The sequence below is a fragment of the Dryobates pubescens genome, chromosome 18 (assembly GCF_014839835.1).
Source record: "Dryobates pubescens isolate bDryPub1 chromosome 18, bDryPub1.pri, whole genome shotgun sequence".
NCBI classification, from domain to species: Eukaryota; Metazoa; Chordata; class Aves; order Piciformes; family Picidae; genus Dryobates; species Dryobates pubescens.
Window position 1 is genome coordinate 5,911,856 of NC_071629.1, and position 27,533 is coordinate 5,939,388.

A 27,533-nucleotide genomic window follows, 5' to 3' on the forward strand; every position below is an offset into this window, starting at 1 on the left:
CCAAGAAAAGTCCTGGGAAGCATTCCAGTGTTAGCAATAGCAGAGCTACTGGGACTTGTCTGGAGCAAGAAGGAAAACCGGGCAACAGCTACGCTGCCATAGTGAGCAGGGTAACCAAGGCGGGGAGAGGGACAAAGGTCTGTGCTGCCAGCAGGCTGGTCCCAGAGACACCTGTCTGACAGCAGGTTTGCCCTGTGAAGGGCTCACAGACTGCAATACATGGGTGGGAACCTGTGAAGACCAAGGGCTGAAGATACCAGGCATGAGGGGCCACAGCAGGGAGGGACTCACGCTCACAGTGCTGGATTGGTGGTGCCTCACCCCAGCATCGTGGCACACGGACCACGGCAGACGCGAGATAACCAAAAGACTCCTTCAGCCACTGCCGGGGAGAGGAATCCCACCTCAGCTTCTTAGAAATCTTCCGAGCAGCGGCTTGGCTGTTGCCACACCTTAGTTTTTACTAGAAGCTGCTCCATGAGCACGTACCACGGGAAAGGAAAGCTACGAGGGAAAAAGGAAAGTCGCAGCGGCTGAAATACCTGCTGTCTGCTGTGGTGGGGGGTGCGGACAATCCTCTGAAGCAGCCAGCGCTTCCAGGGCCTGCAGGGTGGACACCAGGGCATCGTCCAGCTCCTGGGCATGGTCTCGGACGGTCCGCGGCTGCACGCTGTCTATCAGCGTGACGGGGATCTCGTCGTAGAGGATGCTGCAGAGGTGCCGGCCCTGCTCCTGGCTCTGCGCGGCCGCCCGGCGCTTGGGATCGTCCTCGTCGGAGCTGTTGTCTCGGAAGCCGGGAGGCGGGGCGGCGATGGCAGGGAGCAAGGACGTGGTCTCGTCTTCTTCCTCGTCGCTCCCGGGAGGGGGAAGCGACATCAAGTCTACCATGTTGTCCCGGCCGCTGCCGGCCTTGACCCCCTTGCTGGAGGCCAGGCGGCTCTTGATCTTGGCTCGGCAGGACTCGCAGTAGAAGTGCGAGCCGTCGGTCCACAGGTGGGTGTCTATGGTGTGTGCCCTGGCCCTGCTCAGGTGCCTGTCTCGGTCAAGGCCATCTGGGTCGTACTCCTTAGCTGTCCCGTTGTAGCCTTGGCCAGAGCTTTTGGAAGTGGGGTCTGATTTGGTCCTGGGACGAGTTTCCTCAAAAAAAATCAGGTTTTCATTGATATCCGTCCTGCTTTCCCTTTCCTTCCTCTGCTCTCGCATATGCAGGTAGCAAAAGCTGATGAGCTCCGAGTCCGGAGCCCTGGCGGCCGGAGCCCCGGCTGCTCCGGCACTGGCGGCAGAGCCATCCACCAAGCCACTCTCCTTCCTTCCCCCGTGCCCCGCTGCAGCAGGCTGCTGGAGGTTGTGTGCGTTGAGGTGATCTAAACCAAAACCACAACAGGCACGTTAGACAGCAGCACCCGGGAGGAGGGGCAGGGAAAGAGCATGGGGAAGCTCCTGTTCACCCTGCAGAAGCCCCCCACGTGCTCTTTGTTCTCCAGCCCTTGTGTGATCCTTATGGCACAGCCAGGCGACCTGGCTGGTGTGTGGGCAAGATGTCTTCTGCACACCACTGGGCCCATCTGCCAGTAATGACTGCAGGAAGAAACGTCCTGGTCACAGAAACAGAGAATGGTTTGGCTTGGAAGGCACTTTCAGAGGTTTAGTGCAACCCCCCTGGAATGAGCAGAGACATCTCCAACTAGATTGCTCAGAGCCCAGTCCAGCCTGACTTTGAATGTTTCCAGGCATGGAGCATCTCCAGCCTCTCTGGGAAACCTCTTCCAGTGTTTCACCACCCTCGTTGTAAAAATGCCTTCCTTGTGTGTACTCAGCTCCTACCCTCTTCTAGTTTCAAACCATCACCCCTCATCTTGGTGCAGAAGGCTCTTCAAGGGCTTTTCAGGGTGACATGCAATGTAGCTTGTCTGACTCTAAGTGACAGACAACACCCAAGCCCCTTGCCCCTCACTGCCTACAGTCCATGCATCGTTCTGCCTGCCTGACAGGTTCAGGCTAGCTCCAACGGAGCCCTCTGCTCCTGCTGTCAACCCTGAGACAGCCTCCCCTTGCTCCCTTCTGCAAGGCAAGCAGCTGAAATATTGCCTGACCTTCTGGCCAGTGGTCCAGCCCTCAGGAGGGGCATCTATCTGCATTAGAGGGTGAACAGTGCAGCTGTGCTGACAGGGACTGCCAGGGGAGATGCAGGCTCCATCTCACCAAGTATAAATTAAATTACATAAATCCTAATTAAATTCATTAGTCCAACAAATTGAACAATTTGTCTTCCCAAACACATGCTTGTATTACCCTGTTCATCACCTGCAATGCTAAAATCCCAGTCAAAACACATCTCCCATTAGTGGACATGGGAGACATGGCAGCTGTGTGAGTGAACACAAGGCTGCTGCAGCAGGGGATGTGTTCAGCACCAGGCTGGGGTAGCATGGACTGAAGCAGAGGCTCTCCCAAAGCCAAACACCTCTGTTGGGTCATGCTAGCAGCCTGCCCTTCTTGGACAGCCTCACTGGCTGCCCATGCCAAACCAGGGCTTGTTGCTGAATGGGGCAAACCCCCTAAAGTCCATAATCCAGCTGCTGGATGCTCTGGGTGAGGAGATCCTGACACAGAATTGAGAGCAACCAAGGTCACTGAGCTGCTTGGCTGAGGATGGTTGTTGGTGTGAGTGGGGAGAGGTGGGGAGAGGGAGGTGAACTGCCTGTGCAGCTTCAGCATGGTACAACCCTTCCTGAGGAGGGCAAGGATCTGGCATGCAGCTCTGCAGGGAGATGTGGAGAGATGGATCTGACAACATCCAGACAGAGCCTGCATTCCTAAAAATGCCTGCAGTTCAGTGGGAGGTTTCAATGGGCCACAAGGCAGATGGATGTGCACCTCTTCTAGGCAAACAGCATGAGCCAGGGTCTGATTTTACATTGCAGATCCTGGCACAGCCTGTCTGCAGCCTGGGAAGTCAAAGCCTGGGCTAACTTGACTCATCCCAGTGGGGCTTTCTTATCATTCCTGCAGAGATGTGCTAATGATCAGCAGTCCTTGCTCCCTGTGATCTACCCAGCTCCTGACAGCTCAGCCTGCAGCCAGAGAGAGACCAGGACTTTGTTTTCTCAATACACACTAAAATTCACTCCTCTGAAGGATGTCTGACTGGCTGGGATGAGTGTACTAGAGCTGCAGGGAAACTATTTCCCTCTGCTGGCCAGAGAGGTTTTCACTGCACCCTTGAGGATAGGCCAGGCCATCTAGTAAGAGACTAGCTCTTTGGCATGAAGAGTGCTCCATCACTCTCCTACCTGCACTGTGATTTCCTCTGACACTCACTCCAGCCCTGTTGGTTTCATGAGACTGACAAGAGAAAGCTCTAGCACCCTGCTTTTGGCAGAGATTTGGACCATGCCCATTGTGGTGGTTTTGGCAAAATCTCCTAGAGGAAATGTTCCTCAGGGTCATCACTGTTGCCAGAGTGGGTGAAAGCACCACCTTTACATGCTGAGACATCCCCTGAGTGCCCACTAACTGTGGGAGCTGCCAACCTCCCTCCAAGCCCTTGGGGGTGTCCTGGATGCTCTCCACTCCCTACCACATTCTTTGGGCTCCCCACAGCTGTGTACCACACCTGTCCCTGTAGCACATCACAGGGTGACATGATCCAGGGAAGGACCACTCTGCTGATTGCCAGTTAAGGTGGAAACACTGACAGCAAAATGTGACTCAATGTGTTTCTGCAGGGCACCCAGAGCAGAGAGCACAGAGGCAGCTGTCATTAAGAGGTGCAGGTGAAGAAATGAAAGGAAACCGTGTGTGTATCTTTGCACCAACATCGCTTGCCAGGTCCTTCCCTACATTCATAGAGGTTGCCACAGATATTTTCCTGATGCCTCTTCTGAGTGTGTCCTCCCACACGTGCTAAGTCCATGCCTGGGTGCTTTCCTCAGACCTCAGAGGCACCAAGTCCTTCCCCAAGGACCATGCTAGCTCTTGGTACCCCTCTCACCTCTCTCAGTGAATCCCACCTTGAGGAGGCAGCTTTGGCACCAGCTAACCTGAAGACTTGCCACACCTCTCTGGAGCTGCAGTGACACTTGGGAGGTCTGGGGGCAACCTTCCAGAGTCAGCTGGATTGGTATTTTGCCCATCTCCAGCCACTGTTCCTGCATTCTGTTATTTCCCTATGCAAAAGATACTCAATGTGAACACCTGCATGGAACAGCACCACCTTTGCTCGTGGTTGGCTCGTGTTTGAAATCACTCTTGAGAATCATCAATCATCCTGAGAGTGACTCACACCTGCAATCCACCCTCAAGGCACAGAGCATTGGTGCCTGGTGGGCAGAATCTGTCTTTATCTGTTCTGGTCTCCTGCTGTGCCCAGACCAGCCCTCTGCTCCCTCCATCAGGCTGGGCACCTGAAAAATTGGGACACCAAAGTTTCCTTCCTGAATGTACAAGATCAGCAGAGCAGCTGTGCTTGCAGAGCTGTCCCTGCTGCACAGCCCCCCACTGATGAAGGCAGCAGCAACCAAAGGCAGCAGAAGCAGAGTCCCTGGCTAAGTGCAGACACTTACATTGGTCTCAGGAGTGAGAATGTCAGCCAAGAAGTGTGTGCTGCATCCCTGCAACGATGCCCAGGCTGTTCTGTGAGGACCCAGCATTTAGCTGGCAGCATTGGAGGTCTTTCAAATAGCACCTCCAGGATCTGCTCAAGGAGCTGCTGGAACAACATCTGCAGTGTTTAAGGCCCAGGATGACACCACAAGTTACAGATTATCCCCAATGAGGATTTGTCTCCTCACTGAACAGGGGTTCTGCTGGTGCTGCAAGGGGGAATGGGAGCAGAGGGGAGGTGCTGGAGAAACGCCTTTGTAACGCTGCAGAGCTCTGGGCAGAGGGAGGAGGAGGCTAGGGAATGGGCTCACATGGAAAGCAGAGGCTGAAACATACCTGCCTTGATAATCTGAGGTGGGGGTGGCTGGCAGGGGGCCCTGGAGAATATCATCTTCTTGGAGTCCACCAGGAGACGGCAGTACCCTGCAATCAGGCAGGCGAAGTTGGTGGCTTCAGGCCACTCCATCAGCAACACCAGGGGCTGGAAGACAAAGGAGGCAAAGTCCATGAGCCCAAGCCATGCACCTCAGGTGACATGGGACCAGTGCTCCAAGAGGGTTTTGCTGCAGCCCTGCACTGGTGTACCTGGTGAGCTGGCTGACACTTCTAGCACCCAGCCAGGAAAACACAGCCAGGTGCACGTTCTTGCTCCTCATCACCCAGCAGATCGCTGTGCCCAAGGAAGAGCCCTGCTGCAGCTGGGACTTCTGCTTGCTGCCTTTCCTGAAGATGATGACAGAGCTGGAGCCCTGCAGGGCACAGCCTGTGAATACCAGGGCTGCCCATGCAGCTGGCTTCTGGTGGTGTAACCTGCATGCCAACGTTCTAAGCCTACCTGCAAGCACCAACTTCACCACGAGGCTCTGGGGAACTAAGGGAATTTGTGGAGCCTCCAGCTGCCAGACCCTGTGTTTCACTGCAGGCCTCCCTTCAAATAAGACATCTGCTTCCAGCAAGATGTAGAAGGGGGCAAAACTGCATTACAGGCTCTCCCAGCCACCACTCCCTCTGAGCCTGTGGATCTTATTTAAGTCTAACCCTTCAGAGAATTAAATTTGTGCTTAGGAGCAGATGGTGTCTTCTTTTTTAGGAGAGCATTTATTTGCACGCTAAAAAAGGTCTTTGCTTTAGAGGGAAGGGAAAATCAGTTGTGATCTGTGTGCCACTTAACACCTCACTGTGCAATCTAGTGGCAGACACCATGACTCCCCAGCTCCCTGACTCCTGGCTTGTCCCAGGGAGAAGGTCAGGTAGCCTGGAGAAGCTGTTGGGGTGGAATCCACTTTTACCTGCCCAGCAGGGGCCCAGGCAGTGCTAGGATCTGGCTGGGCAGAGCAGCCTGCACTAGCACAGCTCAGTCAAGTGGTCCATGCTTGTGTGCCCCCAGCACTGTTCAAGGTGGATTTGTGAGAGAATAGAATAGAATAGAATAGAATAGAGTAGAATAGAATAGAGTAGAATAGAATTAACCAGGTTGGAAAAGACCTTTGAGATCATCCAGTCCAACCTATCACCCAACACCATCTAATTAACTAAACCATGGCACCAAGTGCCCCATCCAGGCTCCTCCTAAACACCTCCAGTGATGATGACTCCACCACCTCCCTGGGCAGCCCATTCCAATGGCCAATCTCTCTTTCTATGAAGAACTTCTTCCTAACATCCAGCCTAGTTAATGCATGGCAGCTCTAGCCATCATCTGTACAAAGCACATCTACCTACAGGACCTTTGTACCCAGCCACAGGACTTATCTGAGGCAACTTGGGGATCTTTAACTGCTGCTGTGGCTTGAGCTGCCCATCCAGCCATGCTTGGGCTCCTGCACACTGACAGTCCTCCAGGACTCAGACCTCGTTTTCCACATCCAGGGCAAAACCAACCTGTTTTAAAACCCACTTAAGCTTATGAAGTGTGAAAAGAATGCATTAAGGTTATTTTGGTTTTCTTGTTTTATAACCACAGAAGGCTCCTGGTTCCCACTGACCAGCTCTGTGCTCTGCTCAACACTTGCATTTTTAAGCCACCTGGCAAAGGAAGTGCCAGCCTGACAGCATATCACCCCCCTGGACCCTACAATGCAGTAAACCAGGGTGTGAAACCATCAGCCCCAAGCTGAGCCACGTGTGAGCCCCAAGCCAAGCCAGCCTCTGGCAGGGGTCAATTCCTCCTAGGGCCAGGGTTAAGAAGTTCCCTCTTTGTCTGCTGTGCAGGAAGGGAAATAACAAGTAGTAACCTGATGTGGAAGAGAAATAACCTGACAAGTGAATGCCTGAATGCCCTCTTCTGAGAGGCTCTCTCCCTGCCCACTTGACAAGGTTTTTCCTGCCTCATAGAAAATGAACCTGAGATGACACACATCAAAGGGAAAGTATCAAGATAGAAAGGAGAGAAGAAATTCTCTCATAGCTTGAAGGAAGCAGCATTGAGGGGTGGTGGGGTGGTGGTGACACCTCTTAGCCCAGCTCCAGTCTTGACATAAGTGATGAAAGGGAACCATGTGTTCCAGTTCTGACATGTGAAGCATCCTTAAAACGAGTGCCTTCTACACAGGGCTAAGCCTTCCTGGGGTTTTCAGGCTATCTGTTGAATAAAGAGAGATGGAGGCATTCCCTTCTCCCTTAGGAAGCAGCAAGGCTTTGACTGCTAGCAACAAGAAAGGAAGCAAACACCCAGGGGAGGGAGGCCGTGGCTGCTGAGTAGCCACTATCTGGAGATTAAATGAAGAGGCCAAGGTGGGTTGAGAATTCCCTTTCCAAAGGAAAACTAGGGGAATAGTTTCCACCATGTGCAAATCACACACCAAAGATTCACAGCCAGCTCTTGGAGACACCAAGGCTGAGTGGCACAGTCATGGATGGACCTTCACTGCCTCCCTGTCTCCGCTTGCTGTTCAGTCCCCCAGCTGGGTGCCAGCATCTTCGAGACCCAGCTCTGTTTCCATCTTTTCTAACTGCTGTTTCAGGATGTTTCCAAAATTGTTTTGGAATCACAGAATCATTGGGGTTGGAAGGGACCACAAGGACCATCTAGTTCCAACCCCCTGCTATGGGTAAGGACACCTCCCAGTAGATCTGTTTTCTCACAGCCACTTCCAGCCTGGCCTTAAAAACTCCCAGGGATGAGGCTTCCACCACCTCCCTGGGCAACCTGTGCCAGTCTCTCACCACCCTCATGGGGAAGAGCTTCTTCCTAACATCCAATCTCAATCTAGCCATTTCTATTTTTGTTTCCATTCCCCCCACTCCTATCATTACCTGACACCCTAAACATCCCTCACCTGACCCATTTCTCCCCTTTTTCCCCTCAAACCCACAGCACCTGGGCTCTGTTGGAGCCTCCTCCCACCCCAGGTGTGGCCACTTTGCCCTCCCCACCCACTGTCCTATTTAATCCCCCCCAGGAAAAGCAGCAGCCCTAAGCTGAGCCCATCTGGGCTGAGGATCCTCCTCTCATCTCTGGTGAGTGCCCCTGGTGCACACTGGGTGATGGTGGTGGTGACAACAAAGGCCGGGGGGCCTGGTGGCCCCCCGGCTGTTAGGGCCAGGATTGATGACTACTCCAATATCCTCCCTGGGTGCTGGCTGTGCCTCCTCACTGGGGCTGAGCTCCTCTGGGTGGTATCTTGTCTGGTTGAGGGTCTTGCCCTTGGCTCTGGGATGGTGCAAGAATGGTGGTGGTGGAGCAGGAGCTGCTGAGCCATCCAGAGATGGGACTGGAGGCTCCTGCTGGCAAGAAGCAGCCCCTGGATCAGTTCCCCTGAAGGGAGACAAGATCACCTCAACTGGTGCTTCATGCACACAGTGCACCAAGATGCCTGTGGTGGGTTTCTAGGCACAGCCTAAAAGAACCACAATGCCCTGAGCTCCCTGCCAGGTCTGAGCCAGCCCAGACTCCAGGCTGGCTTCTAGCAATCGGTGCTTGGCATGCTGGGGTTAATTGCAGCTCTCCTCTCTAAAAGAGGAACCTTAATAGAGCTTCTGGAGGGGTAGGAGAAACGGGAGAGTTCTTCTCCAATTACCAAGCATTCAAGTATTGTTATTAAGGATTAAATCACTTCAGGGGCAGCTTGAAGCCATCCACTGAGCTCCTCCTGGCCCAGAGACCAGCACTGCAGGGGTTCTATGTCCTGTTGATGGATTCTTGGCTGTTTGAAAAAGACAGTGGACCTCAACAAAGCTCTTCCAGTCAAGTGTGTGTCCTCTGGCTTCAGTGGCTTCTCTGCCGCTGCCTAACAGCGGTCTGGCTGTAACCCTCTCTCATGTGGGGTTACAAGGCTGAATCTCTTCCACCCACTTGGGTAACTTTGCTGAGACTGCAGAAGCTCAGCTGCCTAAATACACTTGGACCCTGCTGCCACACCTCCCTGAAAGTGACAAATAGATCTGAAAGCAATTTGTTTTGCCATCAGCAGCCTTGTTTCCTTGGGCAGTCAGGCTACAAAGAGGAGGCATCAAGGATGGCAGCTAACAGAAACGTTGTTTTTAGGCATCAGCAGTTTTGGTCACCCTGCTCCATGCAGGCAAAGCAAATGAGGTCTCACAGAGACAGCCAGGCAGAGGTGAGCTGAGCAAACGTTGGCTTTCTGAACTGCTCTATGAACACTGTTCAGCTGATGTTACTAAGGGGTTTAGATGGTAGATTCAGGGCAGCTCTGTGGAGAGAGGCTCTAAGTAACAACAGCACAAGACTGTAGACTGTGCCTGGGGCTTCCTTGTGATACCTCTGTCTAGTGGTGAAAGGCACTGACCTCTGTTCCTCTGTAAACACCCTGCAAGGAGCAGTGAGGGCTTATGCTGACCACAGGCACTAGCCTAGTCCCCAAGGAGCTGTGCCTCATGTAACACCCCTGCCTCCCCCTGCAAGTTTTCCAGCTCACTACTCAATGACAGCAGACCTGACAAAAAAGCAGCAACCTGGAGGAGTGTGAATCTTCATCAGTTTACCAAACCTGGTGGTGCAGTAGAGCAGAGAGCCTTCTGTGAGCAGCTGGAAGGCAGATAAGGAGGCAGCAGGAGCAGAACTGGTGTTTGGAATGTGTGAAGGGAATTTTATGGGCAAGGTTATGCTAGAGGATCTTAACAGTCCTCCTATTGTAATGAATTCGTGATCCAGTCCCTCTGAGACCTGCTCCTGGCCCCGCTGGCATGGAGTTCTTAGGAAGCAGCCACAAAATGCAGCACCTCTCTCCCAGCTGTTCCTCAGGAGATGGGGACAAGTTATTCACTGGGATAATTCTCTGGTTATCCTCCCTCAGTACACTGATGACCTGTCTCCTGCCAGCCAGCCCATCCTCTTCCTCCTCCTCGCTGGCACATTCTTGGTGTAACAGAATCAGGAGCTGATGGCCCCAGGGGCTCTGCTCCCCTGGGATGCCAGAGCAGAAATGTCCATTTGATTTCTGTCAGGGCAGCAGCACTTTGAGGGTGAAAGCAAACTTCCTGGGATAATCCCACTGCTCTAAAACTGCCAAGCATCAGATTCCCAGGGGGATGCACAGCTAAAGGTTCAGCTCTGACCTGCAATTTGCCAACGGGAAAAGGAGCACATTTTCAAGAGCAAGTTCTTTCCACATCTAAGTGCATAACACCAGCCTGAAATTACTGCTGTTCTGATCTTTCCCTCACACTGGCTTTCTAGATTTTTCTAGTCCTAATGAGAAAAGGAACAGAATAGAATAGACCAGGCTGGAAGAGACCTTCAAGATTGAGTCCAACCTATCATCCAACACCATCTAATCAACTAAACCATGCAACCAAGCACCCTATCAAGTCTCCTCCTGAACACCTCCAGTGATGGTGACTCCATCACCTCCCTGGGCAGCCCATTCCAATGGGCAATCACTCTCCCTGTGTAGAACTTCCTCCTAACCTCCAGCCTAATCCTCCCCTGGTGCAGCCTGAGACTGTGTCCTCTTGTTCTGGTGCTGCTTGCCTGGCAGAAGAGACCAACCTCTGCCTGTCTACAACCTCCCTTCAGGTTCCCTGAGCCTCCTCTTCTCCAGGCTAAGCAACCCCAGCTCCCTCAGCCTCTCCTCACAGGGCTGTGTTCCAAACCCCTCACCAACTTTGTTGCCCTTCTCTGGACATGCTCCAGCAAGTCAACCTCCTTCCTAAACTGAGGGGCTCAGAACTGGACACAGGACTCAAGGTGCGGCCTAACCAGTGCAGTGTACAGGGGCAGAATGACCTCCCTGTTCCTGCTGGCCACACTGTTCCTGATGCAGGCCAGGATGCCATTGGCCCTCCTGGCTGCCTGGGCACACTGCAGGCTCATGTTCAGCCTACCATCAACCAGCACCCCTGGGTCCCCCTCTGGCTGGCTGTTCTCCAGCCACTCTGACCCAGCCTGCAGCACTGCCTGGGGTTGTGTGGCCGATGTGCAGAGCCTGGCACTTGGATGTGTTAAATCTCATGCCACTGGATTCTGCAAGGACATTCTTTCCCCCTTCCCCACTTGAAATTTCCTGCTTGGCAACCAGCTTCCTATGGAAAAGCAAAACAAAACACATTTGCACTGGATATGAGAGAGGAGTTTTCCCATTAGCTTGTTAAGGATGTAGTGCTGCTCCTATTATGCCCTGCCTTTAAATCAAACCTCCTTCTGGAGGCTCTTCTCTTGTTCAGACAAAGGTGAAGGCTTCACAAAGGAATGTCTGAAGGGAATTTTATGGCCAAGGTTGTGCTGGGGGATCTTAACAGTCCTCATATGTAAATTAATTTATGAGCCAATCTACGTGTGCTATAACCCTTAAGCTTCTGTGCGTTGCCTTTTCATCTCTCCCCTCTATCATGGACTTTGGGTCTTGCTCTGCTTCCTTTAATGTAGCGCAGCAGAAAGGTTGGGGATGAAATTTGCATCATTCATGGGCCCTGGTTTTACTTGAGGCGCTCTGCTAAGTTTATATTTAATAATATAGGCATCCAGGCCTAACGAGACAGCAGTCAATTTTTCACTTGTACATTGACCTTTCCTTCCTTCCCTTTAAGCATTATTAACTCAGCTCTATCGACACCAGGCTGCTTGTGATTAGGGCCATTATTTCCCAGCTGTTGATCAATAAGCCTCCTGCCTTTGTCTGCAGCAGCAGACCTTCAGGCTTTCTGCAGCAGCGTCTCCTTCCTGCAGGTCTGAGCAGCTGAACACCAGCCCTCTGCCCTGCATGGTCCCACCAAATGTTGGCAGTGGACGGAGAGCTACCTCTCTAGGCTGAAAGCCTGATGGTGTCTCCTCCTCTTTGCTTTGATGGTGGTGCTGTGTCCCAGGGAAGGTGCAGGTCCAGTCTACACCTCCTCGTCACAGTGCAGCTGCCATCTACTCAAAGGGCTCAAGTTCTTTGCTGTGGATTTCTAATCACCAAAGCCTGCTGGTGCTTTTGGCATCCTCCACATTTCCTGGGTATGGAACCAACTTCTCAGGACTCCTAAGGTTGCAGCATCACCAGGCTGCGCTCGCAGCACTGGGTGCCTGAGGTCTGCTTGTTGGTTGTTTGGGTTTTTGTTTGCTTGTCCTAAAAAACAAACAAATCAAAATTGGCTTTGCAGGCTTGGAAACTAATCCTCTCCACATGCTGTCTGACTCTTGTGTATCCTGGCTGGCTCACGTGCTCCTGGCTGGCTCCTGTCCTGGGTGCTGCGGATGGCACTGGGGCTGGCTCCACGCGCTGGGATGTGCTTTGCTTTACATCCTGCTAGGAAGGTTCTGTGAAGGGGGGAAACCATCTACCACTCTCACCCCAGGTACTGAGCCAAAAGAAGTCTCAATCCCTCCCTCTCTCCCATGAGATGAAGTGTTTCAGAGGGGCTTAATGCAAATAAAGACGAATTTCAGCTTAGGGCAGCAGAGCCTTTAGGTCCATCAGAACTCCAAAGCCTCACTCTTCATGTACAAGAAATCTGGTGGGTTTCAGCCATTGCTTTCACAAGTGAGAGTAATGCTGGCTTCCCCTGTCCTCATCAGTGTGATGGAGCCCCCCCACCATTTTCAGGCTACCATTTGGCACCAGCCTTGGCACTCACAGCCCTGCCACACTCTGCTGGTGGAAGTACCACTGGCCTCAGGGCCAGCTGTGGCCACACCAGCAGCTGCTGCTGCCAGCTCTGGCAGAGAGGCGCCGAGGCAGAGGGGTCACCATCCCATCACCAGCGAGAAGGAGGGGCAGGTGGCAGGCAGGGCTTGGCTCCTTCCAGCAGGGAGAGGAGCAGGCTGCACCCTGGCCAGGCATGGTAGCTTTTCATGGCCATGGCAGGCTGGAAGCACGCCGAGGCCGCTGGCACACACACCCCAATAGCCGGAGCCCAGGCACAGCAGCAGCCAGGGACATTGCTGAATTAATTTTCCCTTTGTTTTCCTCTGTTGAATCTCGAACTGGGCTGAAGTGCCAGCTGGCTGCAGGCCCTGCTGGGAGATGTGAAGTCAATTACCCTGATGCCTTTGATTGAATTGCGCTTGGCCAGCGGCCAGCCCCCGAGGGCTCCCGCCCGGCAGCCTGGCATAGGGACCGGGCACAGCCTGGGACAGCTCCTCTGTTAAACTGCAGATGCTTGTCCTGGCTGCCCCTCGAGTGTTCCTCTTTCATTCCCATTCAGAAGGCTTCAGCAGCTTATTTTTTGCCAGTGTCAAGACTGTTAATAACAAAAAGCCCAGTGGCATGTAGCAGTGTAAATCAGACAGGAGAAATGCTCCCTTTGAAAAGGCATTGCAGGAAGAACAAAACATTTGCTTCTGCAGGAGCTATGGAGCTGCACAGCCAGGGGTGTGACCTGGTGGAGCCACCCAGCTGGCTCTGATGAGGCTGCAGATCTAAGCAGCTCATCCCATGCCTCCTGCTCTGGAGAGCTTGGGTAAGCATGGGGAGGTAGGCTCTCTGCTTCCTCTGCACCCCATCAGCACTGGCAGGCTTGCCCAGATGCTGAGTAGGAGATGATGACACTGCCCTAGCCAGGCTGCAGAGAGGACTTTGCAGCCTTTCACGGGGGAGGAGGGGAGGTGCACGCCTGGAAGCCCAAATCTGAGCTGGCTCCAAAGTGTTGGCTGCTCTCAAATGCTGGTCCCAGCACTACATGTCCCTCAGATCGAGACTAGCTGTACTTAATGCATAAAGATCACAGGAGACACCATGTGCCACCACCCTGTCCCCCAGACAATCTACCAGCTCCAGGCTCAATGCTCAAACACCAGCAAGTCCACCACACAGGGAGAAGAGCAGAGAAGTGATGGCCTCAGCAGAGATGAAACTTTGCCAGGTGGGAACAACCACCCAATCCTGCCCAATGCCACCACCACTGCTGTGCAGCTGGGCAAGCACCATCCTGCCCCCGGCTGCCTGCTGTAAACTTTCTCAGCGTTTCCAAGCAAACCTGCTCCACTCCCTCTGTGACTGCTGAGGCAAAACCTGCTCCGTTCCGCCCAGCAGCTCCTTCAGACGTGGCAGGGAATGAAAATCCTTCTTGGATCTAGCAGCAGAGGCTTGGAGGCTTTCCTTCCTCTGCCCTGAGGTTGTGCAGCTCCTCCTCAAGGAGTCCTGCAGCATTTGCCCCTGCTTTGCCCACCCCCACGGTGGCAACCACCAAAGCAAGCAAAGCAGAGGCACCAGCCCCTGGGTTTGCATCTCACACGGGCTGTTTTAAGCAGAAACTTGAGCCCGGGATGGAAAAGCTCCAAAACAAACCAATTAACTACACAGTGAATAATTTATAAGACAAACACCATTTCTTTTCCTCCTGAACTAAATGCAAACACTTTACAATCTCCTCAAGCCTGCTTATTACCTGGAAATCCTCCCCAGCTCCTTCCTGGCAGGCAGGTCTGGGCTGCGGTCGCAGGCAAGCCGCCGAGAAGGAGGTTTGGGTGGCGCTGGCTGGCGCAGTCGGGGTGTGCAGACCTCCCAGCTGATGGCTGCTCCATAACCTGACCCCTCTTTTAACCCTTAGGATCAGCTGCACAGCATCAAGGAACCTGGCCCTCAGCAATTCCAAACGGCCTTTCCTCACCAGTCTCTTAATCGTCACTGACCATCTGCTGTTTCCACAGTAACCCAGCGAGCAGTGACAGGCTGCCGCCACCCCACTGATTCAGGCTGCCTCACCCACATCCCTGCTGTTACCTGGGGAACACGCTGGAGCTGCCCCAGCACCAACATCCTGCAGCGCAGCACCAGGCGGCGCAGCACGGCGGCCCCAGAGGGACGCTGCCGGCTGCTCCGCAAGCCGCAGGGCTCTGACAGGCTCCCAGGGGCAGTGTGGCTTTCAGCCAGGCCCCCAGAGCAGTCAGGACGCTGCTTCAAGTGGTTTACGACCCGTGGTGGAAACAGATTTATTTGCAGCCCAGGGCTTCAGCCACTGACACGTTCAGTGCAACAGAATCGTGGCAGAAGGCAGATTAGCACTGCAAAGTAATGATCTTCCTGACTGCCTCTCTCAGCCTGCCTCATCCATTGCTGTCCTGCAGGAGATCAGCACATGCCTCGTTTTGGAGCAGACATCCTGGCTTTAAAGCTCAGCCCTCTGGATAATGGTTAAATGAAGACAGATCACAGCAGGCACTGCCCTGGCGAGATGCTGTGGGACCTGCTGGGGGTCACAGAGGGGATGCTTGCTCCACTCTGGGCAGGCAGAAGGGCTTTTGGTGGCTTCCAGCATATTCCAGGCAGCTGCCTGGACTTTCATAGAATCAATCAGGTTGGAAAACACCTCAAAGATCATCAAGTCCAACCTGTCACCCAACACCTCATGACTATTAAACCATGGCACCAAGTGCCACGTCCAGTCCCCTCTTGAACACCTCCAGGGATGGTGACTCCACCACCTCCCTGGGCAGCACATTCCAATGGCTAACAACTCTCTCTGGGAAGAACTTTCTCCTCACCTCCAGCCTAAACTTCCCCTGGCACAGCTGAGACTGTGTCCTCTTGTTGTGGTGCTGGTTGCCTGGGAGAAGAGACCAACCCCCTCCTGACAGCAACCTCCCTTCAGGTAGTTGTGGACAGCAATAAGGTCTTCCCTGAGCCTCCTCTTCTCCAGGCTAATCAACCCCAGCTCCCTCAGCCTCTCCTCACAGGGTTTGTGCTCCAGACCTCTCCCCAGCCTCGTTGCCCTTCTCTGGACACGTCCAAGAGTCTCAATGTCCTTCTTAAACACAGCAGGCACTGCCCTGGCGAGATGCTGTGGGACCTGCTGGGGGTCACAGATGGGATGCTTGCTCCACTCTGGGCAGGCAGAAGAGCTTTTGGTGGCTTCCAGCACATTCCAGGCAGCTGCCTGGAATTTCTCAGGCTGGCCATGTGTACATGCCTGTGAGGTGTGTGTGAGCTGCCTTTTCTCCAGCCATTGGGAGGCTGGAAAGAGGGGACACAAGAGAAAGTTTGTTCCTACAGCAGGAAAGGGTCGGTGATGTGATGGAGTTAATTGCTGCTGCAGAGCACGGCTGAGGGGAGCAGCACTGCAGGATCTGAGGAGAAGCCTCCTGGGAATTGCCACCTGATTTATAGCACATGGACGTCAGCAGCACCTCGGCATCCAGCACATCTGCTGCTCCTGCGACCAGTCTCAGCACCAGGAGAGGGATAGCTGCCCTCTGCCATGCCAGGGAGGGGACAGCAGCACCAGAGGGACCATGCACCCCTCAGGGTGGAGCAGAGCTAGTGCCACACGGCTCCCTGCAATGTACTTGCAGCTGGGGAGCTGGCCAGCAAGATGTGAGGGGGGAGAAACATGCTCTGAGTGCTCCCAGTGAGCCATGGGCAGTCAGGTGTGCTCTTGTGACCACCTTATTATGGATGTACTCACACTGTGATTTATTTACACATGCAGCCCAGGAGGAACCAGAAGGGTTACTCATGGTGCAGACAATATACCTGCTCTGTAAGCAGCAAAGAGGAGACCCAGTGGGCTCCTGCACAGCCCAGGCTGCAGGGGGGTTGAGGGTTTTGAAAGGTAGGCACAGGCACAGCAGGACACCAGGACTTCACCTGGGCAATGACTGACCTCAGTGGGATGCAGAAGAGGGAATATTACAGACATGAGAGTTCACCAAATACCCACTGAGTTACAAATGCAAAAACCCCAAGGAGACTGTTGGAGGGGTCAGCTGAAGCAGAGGGGATGAGGATGAGTGTGTCTCTGGCAGAGGCTACTGGGGTGTTACTGCAGTTCAGCAGGAGCTACTGGACCAGGCACAGTGAGAGCAGGCAAACAGCATTGGTGGAATTAATGAGCCTGGTGGGAGGAAGTGCTAAAATCCACTAGGAGAGGAGGCAGCAGAAGAATCCTAAACAAATCCACTGTAATTACATCTGTGAGGCTATGGCTGAAGTAGAGACTGCAAGGCAAGAGCTGGAGAGAGGGCCAAGTCTCAGAGGGTAGGGGTTTGGGTCATGGTCAGAGTGGCACCATGTGGGTCTGTGGCACCACGTACCCTTGGTGTCAGACCCTGGCATGAACAGCCAGACAGGCAGGGGAGATGCCACAGACCACCCCCACTGTGACTACAACATGGAAGGAGCTTTTGAGTCCCTGGATATCTCCAAGCAGATAACTCCAATGTGCATTTGTGTCCTGAACCTCCCCAAAGGTTAGCCCCAGACCTCCAACCGCAGCCTCCACACTACCCCTGGTGCCTACCTTGGCATCCAGGATGCTTGTCTCCACCCGGGCCACTCCCTGGTTCTCTCTGAACAGCTGGATCTTGCTGACCTTGCTGAACTCTGAGAGCACTGTGGTGAGGTTGGTCTTCAGGTCAATGACGTGGCTGATGCCGTGCCGGGGGCCCACCAGAAGCGTGGTGGCTGGCTGCTTCTCGTCCTGGTAGCACAAGCACACGGAGAAAGGGAGACAGACAGGGGTGAATAAACACACCCTGGCACTGCACAGCCTAACCCTGGCTCCCTCTGTGGAGCCAAACCTGGGAGTTTGCAGCTTGGCTGGGTTCCAGATGGCTTTTGCAGAGCGGCAGGTGAGGCTGGTGCCATTGATAGCCCTCCCTGAGCCTTTCTGCAGAGCTGGGAATAGGTGTGCAGGATGCCAAGATTATTTAGAAAGAAAGCAGAGCTGGCTGTCCACATGAAATATTCAAGCTGCTGGTGTCACTACAGAGAGTAAGAGCATGTTACAGATCTGCCTGATCTGACATTGCCTCTGAGAGAAGGAAGCAGAGGAGGGAGTGAATGCAGTTCAGGAAAAAACCAGAAAGACTAAAGCCTGGACTGAATGCAGAGACCTTTCGTGCTCTGGTCTGCCCGTGAAGGATGCTTCAAGCCAGACCTAGAGGGGAAGAGAAGCTGGGCAGACCAGTGCAGAAGAGAATGCTTTTGACCACATCTCCTAGGCTGGCTCAGGATCTTTGATTGCCTTGGAAAAGGGCAGAGGTGAGGTGCCCCATGCTGCACACCCAGGCAGTGTCAGAGGCAGGCTTTGGCCACTCAGCCAGGGCCCTGACCAGACACCACATGGCTCTGCCTTTGCCGATGTCCTACACGCAGCCCTTTGAGCTGTGAGGTGAGGAGCTCCGAGGGGTGGTGGAAGCAGAGCAGATCAAAGGCTGCAAGGGATGGAACCTGGGACAAGGGAAGCCAGGGAAGTGCTGAGACCTTGGGTGGGGGCAAAGGGAAGGATGGCAGAGAGGTGACACTTACATGGAGACCCCTGGATGGGAGGTGGAGCGAGAGGGATGGAGAGGTGAGCCAGGCAGCGAGGAGCCTTGGTGGGTCCACCGTTCTCCTCTTTGGCTTGGTGGCTTTCCTCCTGCCATGGAGAAAGTGAGGTGGCTTGGGTGAGGGGTGGAGATGCCTCTGATGGAGATGAGGGAGGAGTGGGCCATGGCAGTGGACGTTTCCTGAGAGCTGCCAGCAGCAGTGGGGATGGATCACCGCTGATGGAGGTGGTAAGGGCCAGCCAGGCTATTCCCCGTGTGGACAAGCAGGGAAGGCAGTGGCCTTTGCCAGGGGTGGCCCTCCAGCAAAATGGGTGGCAGGATGCTGCCAGGGCAGGACCAAGCTGTAAGCATGTGTCTGAAACTACTCTGACTTTGCTGAGCAGGCCAAGTCACTGCCCAAAGGGCTGGCAAGAAAGGAGCCTGACCCTGTGGAGCTGAAGATCTGACCTACTGTCAGCACAGGCTCTGAAGGCTGTTCTGGACGGCTTGGAACCCAGCAGGGCAGAGTAAGAGACTGAGGGAAGTATTTGCTGTGGGAGCTGCATCTTCCCTGGCTCTCCCCTCCAGCACACACTCAGGACCAGTGCCAAGCACCTCCCAGCCCATCCTGAATTACCGTACCAGTCCCACTGTGTTGAAGAGGACCCCAGCAAAGGTGGGCAACTCGTTCAGGATCCTCAGGTACTGCAGCTTCGCCTGGGCTGTGGAGACCTGACAAAACACACCACAGAGGTGATCACCACCAGCACCACAGGGAAGAAATGCAAAGGCTGGCACAAATCTGGGAGGTCCCAAGCAGCACATGGACAGTCAGCTCAGGGCATGGGCTGTGCTGGCAGCAGGCTTTGGGGCTCAACATGGGCTGGAGGCTCTCTGCTCCCCTGCCATCCTGGGCAAATCCTGGGAGGGAACTCAGAGCAGAGGAACAGCCAGGGAGGAGCCCAGGTGCTTGAGTGGGAGTTGGGCTCAGAGCTGTGTAACCCTCCTGGGGGACACACAATGGCCCTGGGGTGCTCTGAAGGCTGCAGGGACCCAGGCAGTGGCTCAGCAGCCTCCTCCAGAGCTCCACAAGCCCAGAAGCAGAGCTAATGATAAACACAGGCTTAACCTGAGGTGTGCTGCTCCAGCCAAGCTGATTACTGCTCTTGGCTGCTCTCATCCAACTGATCCTCACTGCAGTCTCCAAAATCCAGATCAGCTCTTGGAAGTGGCTTCAGGAGAGAGAGTGGCTGCATGGTTGTCACCCCAGGATTTATTTCCCAGGCAAAGGGACTTAATCAGCAATAAACGTTGTTCCCATGCAGTCGAGAGACAACAGGATGGCTGAGCAGAAGGCATCCCTGAGCCGTGGCTGTGCAGGTTGGGCTCACCTTGGTGCTGCCAGACTGGTTCTGGTGGGCTTTGAGCTGCTGCGAGAGGGATTTCCGGAGGCTCTTCTCTTTGACGAGCTGAAGGAGCGAGGGGGGCAGGAAGGGCTCCAGGCCCCACTCTTTCCTGTGGGGAGGGAAGCCTGCCTGAGCCGCCAAGCCAGGGACACCTCCGCCCGGCAGAGAGGCACAGAAACCAGGGCTGCTGCCCGAGAGCATCCTCTTGCCATCAGAGGGAGCTGGAGCGGCACCAGCACTTCCTTGGTACCACAGCCGGAGCTGCGGCAGCCCCCGGTCAGGATGGGATCCCTGGCTGGTGTCACAGCCACCAGCAAGGGCTGGGGAACACAGCGGTGTCAAGCTCGACAGCCGAGCCCAACTCCCACTCAACTTCATGTAAGGTGAAGGGATGGAGGGCAAATCCCCAAACCCCTTTTGGGGTCTTTCTAAGGTGCCACCTCCCTCCTTCCTCTCCATGCAGACTGGGCAAGGCCAGCCCGCACAGATGGACTCTGTATGGATTTAAGACCACCAGGAACCACAGGAGGGCTGAGCCAGGGCTGCATGGCATGGTGATGGGCTGAGATCACCCAGCCACAAGCTCCTTACCAAGCCTCCTTGCCTTTGAAGCTAGGTGGAAAATCAGCTCAGGTTCCCATGGAAATGATCCTGGGTTCACAGCAAATGTCCCTGCTGGTGCTGGCAAGGCTGCCATGTGCAGCTGGATGTGGGGGTTCTTACATGGTCCTGTGGTGGGACCAGGGGTGGTACCTCACTGCTACCAAGCCACCAGACAGTTCCAGGGGGCTCCTAGGGCATCTCATGCCCAGCACCCTGTGATGTTGCTGGGAGAGCCTCAGTTACACAGGGGCTGTGAGCAGGAGCACAGGCAGGGGACACAGAGGAGGGCTGTGTGGCAGCATGGAGAGAGGGAGGAGGACTCACTCCACATTCTTGAGGGAGACCTTCTGGCTGGGGCGAGTGGCTGAGACGGTGATGTAGATGTGGAGGGCGGCCAGCCCCAGCAGCATCTCCGGCTTGGGGTCCGTGCCGAAGCGCTCTCTGATCACATCGTTGCGGCTCTGCAGGAGGGAGGAGAGGTGTCCTCAGCCAGCCCCAGGACACTCACCACCTGAGGGATGTCTCCACAGGGCCCAGCCTGGGCAGATGCATGGGCCACAAGCACCATCAGCTCCCAGGGGCGAGTCCCCTACCTGGATGTAGAGGTACTCGAAGGCTGCGGGATCGCGGCGCAGCAGCTCCACCGGGTCCTTGGGGAAGAAGCTCACACGGAAGAGGCATCTCATGCCATGGTAGTGTGTCCTCTGCACAACCTGGGGTGGGAGCAGAGGGCAATGGTGAGCCTAGGAGCCATGTACATTTGTCTGCAGAGCAGGAGAATCCCCACCCCCTGAGCGGGGATTTGACTTCTCTCCTCCAGGCACCACTTGATGCCTTCATCCTGGGAAGAGCCCCAACACTCCTTGGTGTGACAACTTGGCTTAGTGCTGCAGGGGTTTATGTCACCAAGGCTAATGCTTCCTCCATGATCCCCATTTTATCCCTGCTTTTGTGCAGTACCAGCTTCCTGGTTCTCCTGGGCAGGCCAAGAATGTTCATGAGTGCTGGCTACAGCTGCCTAGGCTGGAGCACAGAGCATCCAAGGTAGGATGGTCAGCACCCTGATCATCTCCCTCTTTGGCCACCCTTTGCTACCTTGAGCCCACAGGACCACGACAGAGGCAAGGAGAGGCTACATGGCCCTTGTCACGAGCCTGGCCAAGCCCTTTGCTGGTGGGAGAAGAGCCTCCCTGTGCCCCAGCCACTGGCCATCTCTTCCCACACCCAGCAGCTTACATGGGCCAGTGGCTGCTTGTCCTGGAGCAGCAGGAACCGGTGGCTCTGCTCGGGGCTGGAATACTCCAGGACCAGGGCAAAGTGCTCGATGTGCCTGAGGGACAGGCGGTCCTGCAGCGTCACCATCACGTCCTGCAAACATCAAAGACAGGCTTGGGAGTGAGGCACTGGCTCCCTGCCAGGGTGGGTGGTGGCTGGCATCCCCTGAAAGCCCCCTCTTCCCTGGCACCTGGGGCTGTGCCAGTGCAGAATGAGGGCCTGCAGTGCTCAGAGGGGCCACAGGATGGTACCCAGCCACTGCTGGGTGAAGTGACACTGCAGCAGGAGACGACCAGCAGCCAAACCCTGGCAATACTGCAATGTTTCGTGGAGGGGGGTGCTTCAGGGAGCTGGCCTCTGGCAGTGGGACTCACAGGAGCATCCATCCTGCCTGGAGGGCAGGTGCACAGCAAGGAGAAAAGTTAGGAATGGGAGAAGGACAGCAAAATCTCAAGCCTGCCAGCTGCAAAGTGTGTCACCCGGGGAGGCGAAGGGGCTATCTATCATGTGGTGGCAGTCTGCAGCCAGCCAAGCACTGCTGACATTTGTGCAAGGAAGCAGGAGACAAGGAAAAATGGATTGGGCAGGCAGGAGGAGAGACACATCACAGTGCCATGGAGGGGAGCTGAGGGGCCCACCTTCACGGTGGTTCTGCCATCAAACGTGAAGGATTTGATCTGCCCGTTCTCCAGGAAAACCTTCAGCACGTTGGGAATGAGGAGGAGAGCTTCTTTCTTCAACATGTCCTGGCACACAGCAGCAGGGAGGGCAAAGAGGGTGGGGGGCACAGAGAGACAGAAGGATAGCAGGGAGAGAGAATGAGTGCCAGTGATGGAGCAGATATGGCATCCTCCTCTTCCCTGGGCTTTACACCCAAGAGGCTCATTTCCCCCAGCAGCTCTGCTGAGCCACTGGGAAGCACAGAGCTGGAGCAACTCAGAGCTGCCTGACAGATCCACCTCCCCCAGCTCCCAGGGCATCCCACTCCATCCAGCACATCCCAGAGCCGTGCCTGTGCCTGGCAGCCTGGCCTGCCCAGCAGGCAGGGGGTATCCCAGAGGGGAGGTGCTGGTCGAGGTGGCTCAGAGCCAACCTCCCTTTCCTGACCCTTAGCTCAAGCTTGCACATGCCCTGTGCAGGGAGCTGGCTGAAGATCTGATTTTTATTTAGCAAGAAGGGTTGCAATCAGATAATTATTTAATTGATTTAGCTTAAAATTAGCAATGACTAGAGGCACTTTACCAGGGTTTTTTTGTTGTTGTTGCTGTTGTTGTTTCAGGTTTTTTTCCAGTTTTGGGGTGGGGTTTTTTTTTTGCTGTTTTGTGTGCTGCTTAATCAAACCTCTTTGCAATTAAGAGCTAATGGCACTGGGTGGAATGCTACTGCAGCCTAACAGCTTCCCCATCCACGGGCTCTCCTCTCAAGCCTTTGGCACCGGGTTGGAAGCCACAGACCTTCCTTAGGGCAGGTGCTGGCACTCCCCTGACACCTTTGGGTGCCCAGGGGGACTCAGATGGGACCAGATTTCCAAGGATAGTTTCTGGGCCCCCATCCAGGTGGAGGGACAGGGAAGGACCACAGCATGTCCCCTCAGCACTGACCCAATGCTTTGATGTGCTCAAGGGCATCTATCCTGTGGGGTTCCCTGGGCCGAAGGGCTGCCCTCACCCATGGAGCCCAGACTGGGGGAAAGGAGCCCTGTGGCCTCCAGTCATCCTGTACTGTACAGCCCAGGGCATGCCTCAAGGGGGTGGATGATGGAGGAAGGCAGGGCAGCACTTACTGGGTCTGTCTCACCGACTGTCACCTGCTCTGAAAAGCGAACCTTCACTGGGTTGGACCTGAGCTTCGCCTTCTTGGCTGCGCTGATGAAAGCAGATTTGGGAGACTGGAAAGAGAGCACTGGGTAAATCACCTGCCTGCCCTTGGAGTTGTGGTGCAGCAAAAGTCAGACATGGGTCCCAGGAAAAGCCTCTCCAAAGCTGGTGTGATGATGAGGAATGGGTGGCTGTAAAGTGAGTTCCCCTTGCTGTGGTTATGGAGCGCTGCAGGCAGGGCCAGAACAGCGAGCAGCAGTCCCTGAAGTCAAACCAGCACCCTCAGAGTGATGGGGAAGGCTGCACCCCCAGAGGACACACGTGCCTGGCACCCACTGTGCAGGCTGAGCTCTGAGACATGAGCCAGGGCTTGCCCAGAGGCTCTAGCACTGCTCTGGCTGGGAGAAACAAGCCCCTCTGATGTGGGTCTCCAGCCAAAGGCAGAAGCCAAGTGACCTGGAGATAGAAGACTGCAGGATCCTAAGCAGCCCTGCAAGACCTGGTGGCAGTGTGGAGAGCTGGGGAGCCTCTGCCTGCACACCCTGTGGTACGGAGGCTGTGGTGCCACAGAACCCTCTGCATCTGAGAACACCGGCGTCAGCCAAGCAGCCTGTCCTGGGTGGCAGCCACCAAGGGCCAGGAGGGAAAAAAGCTTTTTTTGGAGTCTGACACACGCTCCTGATGGAGCAGCACTGCATGGTGCCATCTCCTTCCTGCAGAGGAGGGGAGCACAGGGGAGCTCTCACATTCATCTCCTTCACTGACATCACAGGGCTCAGTAAAGCAGAAATGATACCCTGCCGCCAGCGACGCTGGCATGATGGTTCAGTCTGCTCCAGTGACACAGGTGCCCAGCCCCAGGGCAGTATCTGGTGCCAGCACCCCTGCCAGACACGCTGCCTGGGGCTGCAGCCTGGCACTCCCATCTCCCCAGGGATGTCTGAGTCTGTCAGGAATGGCAACATGTCTCTTGCTGCCTCTGGCCTGACAGGTCACTTCATCAGACACGCCTGATGCCCCCACAAACCATATGGGTTTGGTGATATGTTCCCTTGCTCCCTCCCTCCCTCCCTCCCGTGAGGAGTTAGCTATGAGGAGAGAGGAGATGTCTGCCTGCATCCCGAAAATGACACTGTGGGGCTGCAGCAGCTCAGACCCTACAGGTGGAAGAGCCTTGAGATGGTTGGACATGAATCCAGCACCTCAACTGAGCTGCCTCAGTGATCCCACAGGACCTAGAGGTACCCCACTTTGGTCTCCCAAAGGGCTCTTAACCTCTATCATGGCTCCCCTCAGGCCGCCCATGGCCCTGCTGTTCTTACCTGGTGGGTGTGCAGGACTGTGAGGATGATGAAGTCCTTGGCCTTCCTGTGACAGAAAGGAGAAATGAAGGTGGATGGGACCTCACAGCAGTAGACCTCAACATGTGGATTTGGCTACTGAGAGAGCACATCCCAACCTCCCGAGCCTGATGGCGGCTGGGACCCTTGCAGGCTCCTTGGGGTCCTTGGTAATATAGCTCTGGGTGCTTTGCTAGGGCTGCCCACCCCTTGGACAGGTGGAAACAGGTATGGCTCTTTCTCCAAGGCACTCCCCCTGCTCAGGTTGAGGCTTCCCCACACCAGTGACAGCGGAGCCTGGGGTGTGCACTGACACCCTAAGGCTCCAGCCGGGGCACAGCAACCAGGCACAAGCCCACTCTGGAGGCGATGGGGGACGAGTGTTGTCCTCACCTGACAAGCTCGATGAATCTCTCTCTGGGGGCTTCACTCACGTCCTCATCATTGATGGCCAAGATCTGGTCTCCTGGCAGGAGTTTATCCTCAGAGGGGCCGCCTGCCGGGAGAGAGGGTCAGGGCCAGCTCAGGCAACCCGAGGCTGTGAGGTGAGGGGGAAGCAGGAGGGTCCCAAGCATCCTAAAATGCCTACCCATGTATGTGGCTGTGGAGGGCGCTCCACAGTCCCACTAGCGGGGACAGCAGAGGACAGGAGCCCGGGAAGGGGTCCCACTAGGGGAAGGTGCTGCTGCGCTTCCTAACTCCCTGCAGACACATCCAGGGAACCTTCCCCCCCCGGCCCGGGGCACACCCTACCTGCTGCCACTGAGCGCACCACCACCGGCCGCTCGCTGCCAGCCACGAAGCCAAAGCCGAGGCGGGGGTGCCGCTGGACCGTCACTTGTCGGAGCGTGTCCGCGGCCAGCTGCCCACATTCCATATCATCGCCGCTGCGCTCCTCCGGCATCACATGGCTGCGCTGCGGAGGGAAGGGGCAGGCTGCCAGGCACCCCGGCCCTGCCCGCTCGCCCCAGCTCCTCTGACACCTCGTAAGAGGGCAGCCCCGCTCCACCCGCCCCCTGCGCTGCAGCTGCCAGCAGCTCGTTGGGACATCTGCGGCCCCCTCCCTGCCTCGGTCCTCCCTTGCATGGTATAGAATCATAGAATTGTTGGGGTTGGGAGGGACCTCAAGGATCATGGGCAGGAACACCTCACACTAGATCAGGTTGCTCAGATTCACACCCAGCCTGGCCTTAAAGCCTGGGAAGTTTAGGCTGGATGTTAGGAAGAAGTTCTTCACAGAGAGATTGGCCATTGGAATGTGCTGCCCAGGGAGATGGTGGAGTCACCATCACTGGAGGTGTTTGGGAAGAGACTGAATGGGGTGCTTGGTGCCATGGTTTAGTTGATTAGATGGTGTTGGGTGATAGGTTGGACTTGATGATCTCGAAGGTCTTTTCCAACCTGGTCTATTCTTATTCTATTCTATTCTATTCTATTCTATTCTATTCTATTCTATTCTATTCTATTCTATTCTATTCTATTCTATTCTATTCTATTCTATTCTATTCCCTCAGGGGGTAACCAGTCTTAAAACTGGGATTAAGGCAGCCTCCCTCAGCCATAGCTGCTGGCACCACGACTGAGTCTCCACTGCCAGCCCCAGCACTCCTCAGCACTGACAGCCAAAAGACAGAAAGACCTAGTCTAGGGCAAGGTCGTGCCAAGCCTGCCCTTGGTATTCCAGAGCAGCACCAGCTGTGGCTTCAGCTCCCCCGGCAGGGCTGTGAGCAGTGCCAGCGCCATGGGGCTGGCAGCGGTGCGCAGCGCAGCACAGACAGACAGCAGCGTGCGGGGCCGTGACCAGAAACCAAAGTGCTGAACGCGCTCTTGCTGCTGCGCTGCTCGCTGCTCGCTCCTGTTCAGACTATTCAGCTGGCTTAAAGAAGATCCTTCCCAGCCTTTTGGCACCACATCAATTGTTCCCTCTCTTATCGGTTTAGGGTTTGACGCATCATCCATCTAATGCAATCTGTCTGCATTTCCGACGCCCCTCGCCCGTCCCTGCTGCAGAGGGACAGCGTGAGGGGCCGAAAGGGAACAGGATCTTCTTGCAGCTCTGGGCCGGCGCAAGTGCAGCTTCAGGCTTAAGTACACTGCTGCCAGGAAAGGCAGCCCTGTGCCAGCCCTGAGCCCCCAGGTGACATGTGTCAGCCTCCTTTAAGGAAGCAGCTTCTGGCCCTGGCCCTGCTGCCTGGTCTCCCATGGGAGCCAGGGGGGCTCTGTGCTCCGTTTGCCTCCCTTCTGTGTCAGGGATACAGCAGTGGTTGTGGATGAGCTGCACTCTGTGGTGCCGAGACCCCACCACTGCTGGGTCCACCCTGCCCCATCCCCGGTACCCAGCTGGATGGGTACTCTTTACTCATGCAGTGGCACACAGATGGAGAAGCAAAACAAGAGCTGGGGAAGGAAACTGCTGAGGAGTGGAAGGGTGTGAGCACCTCCTGGGACAGGAGGGAGTCCCACACCTGTCAGCAGTCCCAATGGGGTGCAGCACCCAGGGGTGCTGGCTCCATCGCCAGGAGAGTGCACCAGCAGGGAGGTGCAGGCGAGACCGTCTCTTTTGCGACCAGCTACGTGCTGCCTCATTAGCTGCTCTGCTACTCCCATGAGCATTTAAAAGAACAACAGCAACAACAAAAATATCACAAGATCCAACCAATTTTCTCAAACAAACCTTATCTAAAGCCATTGTCTGCAGCTGAAAAGGGGATTGAGTGTAGCGCTGCGTCTCCGCACGCCTGGCGTGGCTGCTGCTTGCAGAGAGGGGGCTGGCTGCCAAGAGACAGCAGAGCTGCTGAGCTGCTGGCTTCCCGGGGGACATCACCTCCTTTTTGCCCCCTCTAAGCTGCCCACAGGAGCT

General features: G+C 55.3%; 1 protein-coding gene across 2 annotated transcripts in view; it reads right to left on the reverse strand.

The window, feature by feature from the left end:
* FRMPD3 (FERM and PDZ domain containing 3) overlaps nt 1-25,596 on the reverse strand; it is a 30,411-nt gene extending 4,815 nt beyond the window's left edge. Inside the window, exons 1-13 of one of the 2 annotated variants that reach the window (XM_054169414.1) lie at nt 25,427-25,596; nt 25,067-25,169; nt 24,656-24,701; nt 23,300-23,404; nt 22,155-22,262; nt 21,478-21,609; nt 20,835-20,954; nt 20,566-20,702; nt 19,624-19,747; nt 18,875-18,964; nt 17,224-17,403; nt 4,942-5,086; nt 543-1,364 (exon numbers count right to left, since the gene is read on the reverse strand). In XM_054169414.1, the coding sequence (XP_054025389.1) occupies nt 543-1,364; nt 4,942-5,086; nt 17,224-17,403; nt 18,875-18,964; nt 19,624-19,747; nt 20,566-20,702; nt 20,835-20,954; nt 21,478-21,609; nt 22,155-22,262; nt 23,300-23,404; nt 24,656-24,701; nt 25,067-25,169; nt 25,427-25,577 (2,263 nt within the window). In that variant the 5' untranslated portion in view covers nt 25,578-25,596. The remainder of the gene's footprint in view (nt 1-542; nt 1,365-4,941; nt 5,087-17,223; nt 17,404-18,874; nt 18,965-19,623; nt 19,748-20,565; nt 20,703-20,834; nt 20,955-21,477; nt 21,610-22,154; nt 22,263-23,299; nt 23,405-24,655; nt 24,702-25,066; nt 25,170-25,426) is intronic. The other variant, XM_054169415.1, reaches the window with a different exon arrangement.
* Nucleotides 25,597-27,533: the final 1,937 nt, after the last annotated feature.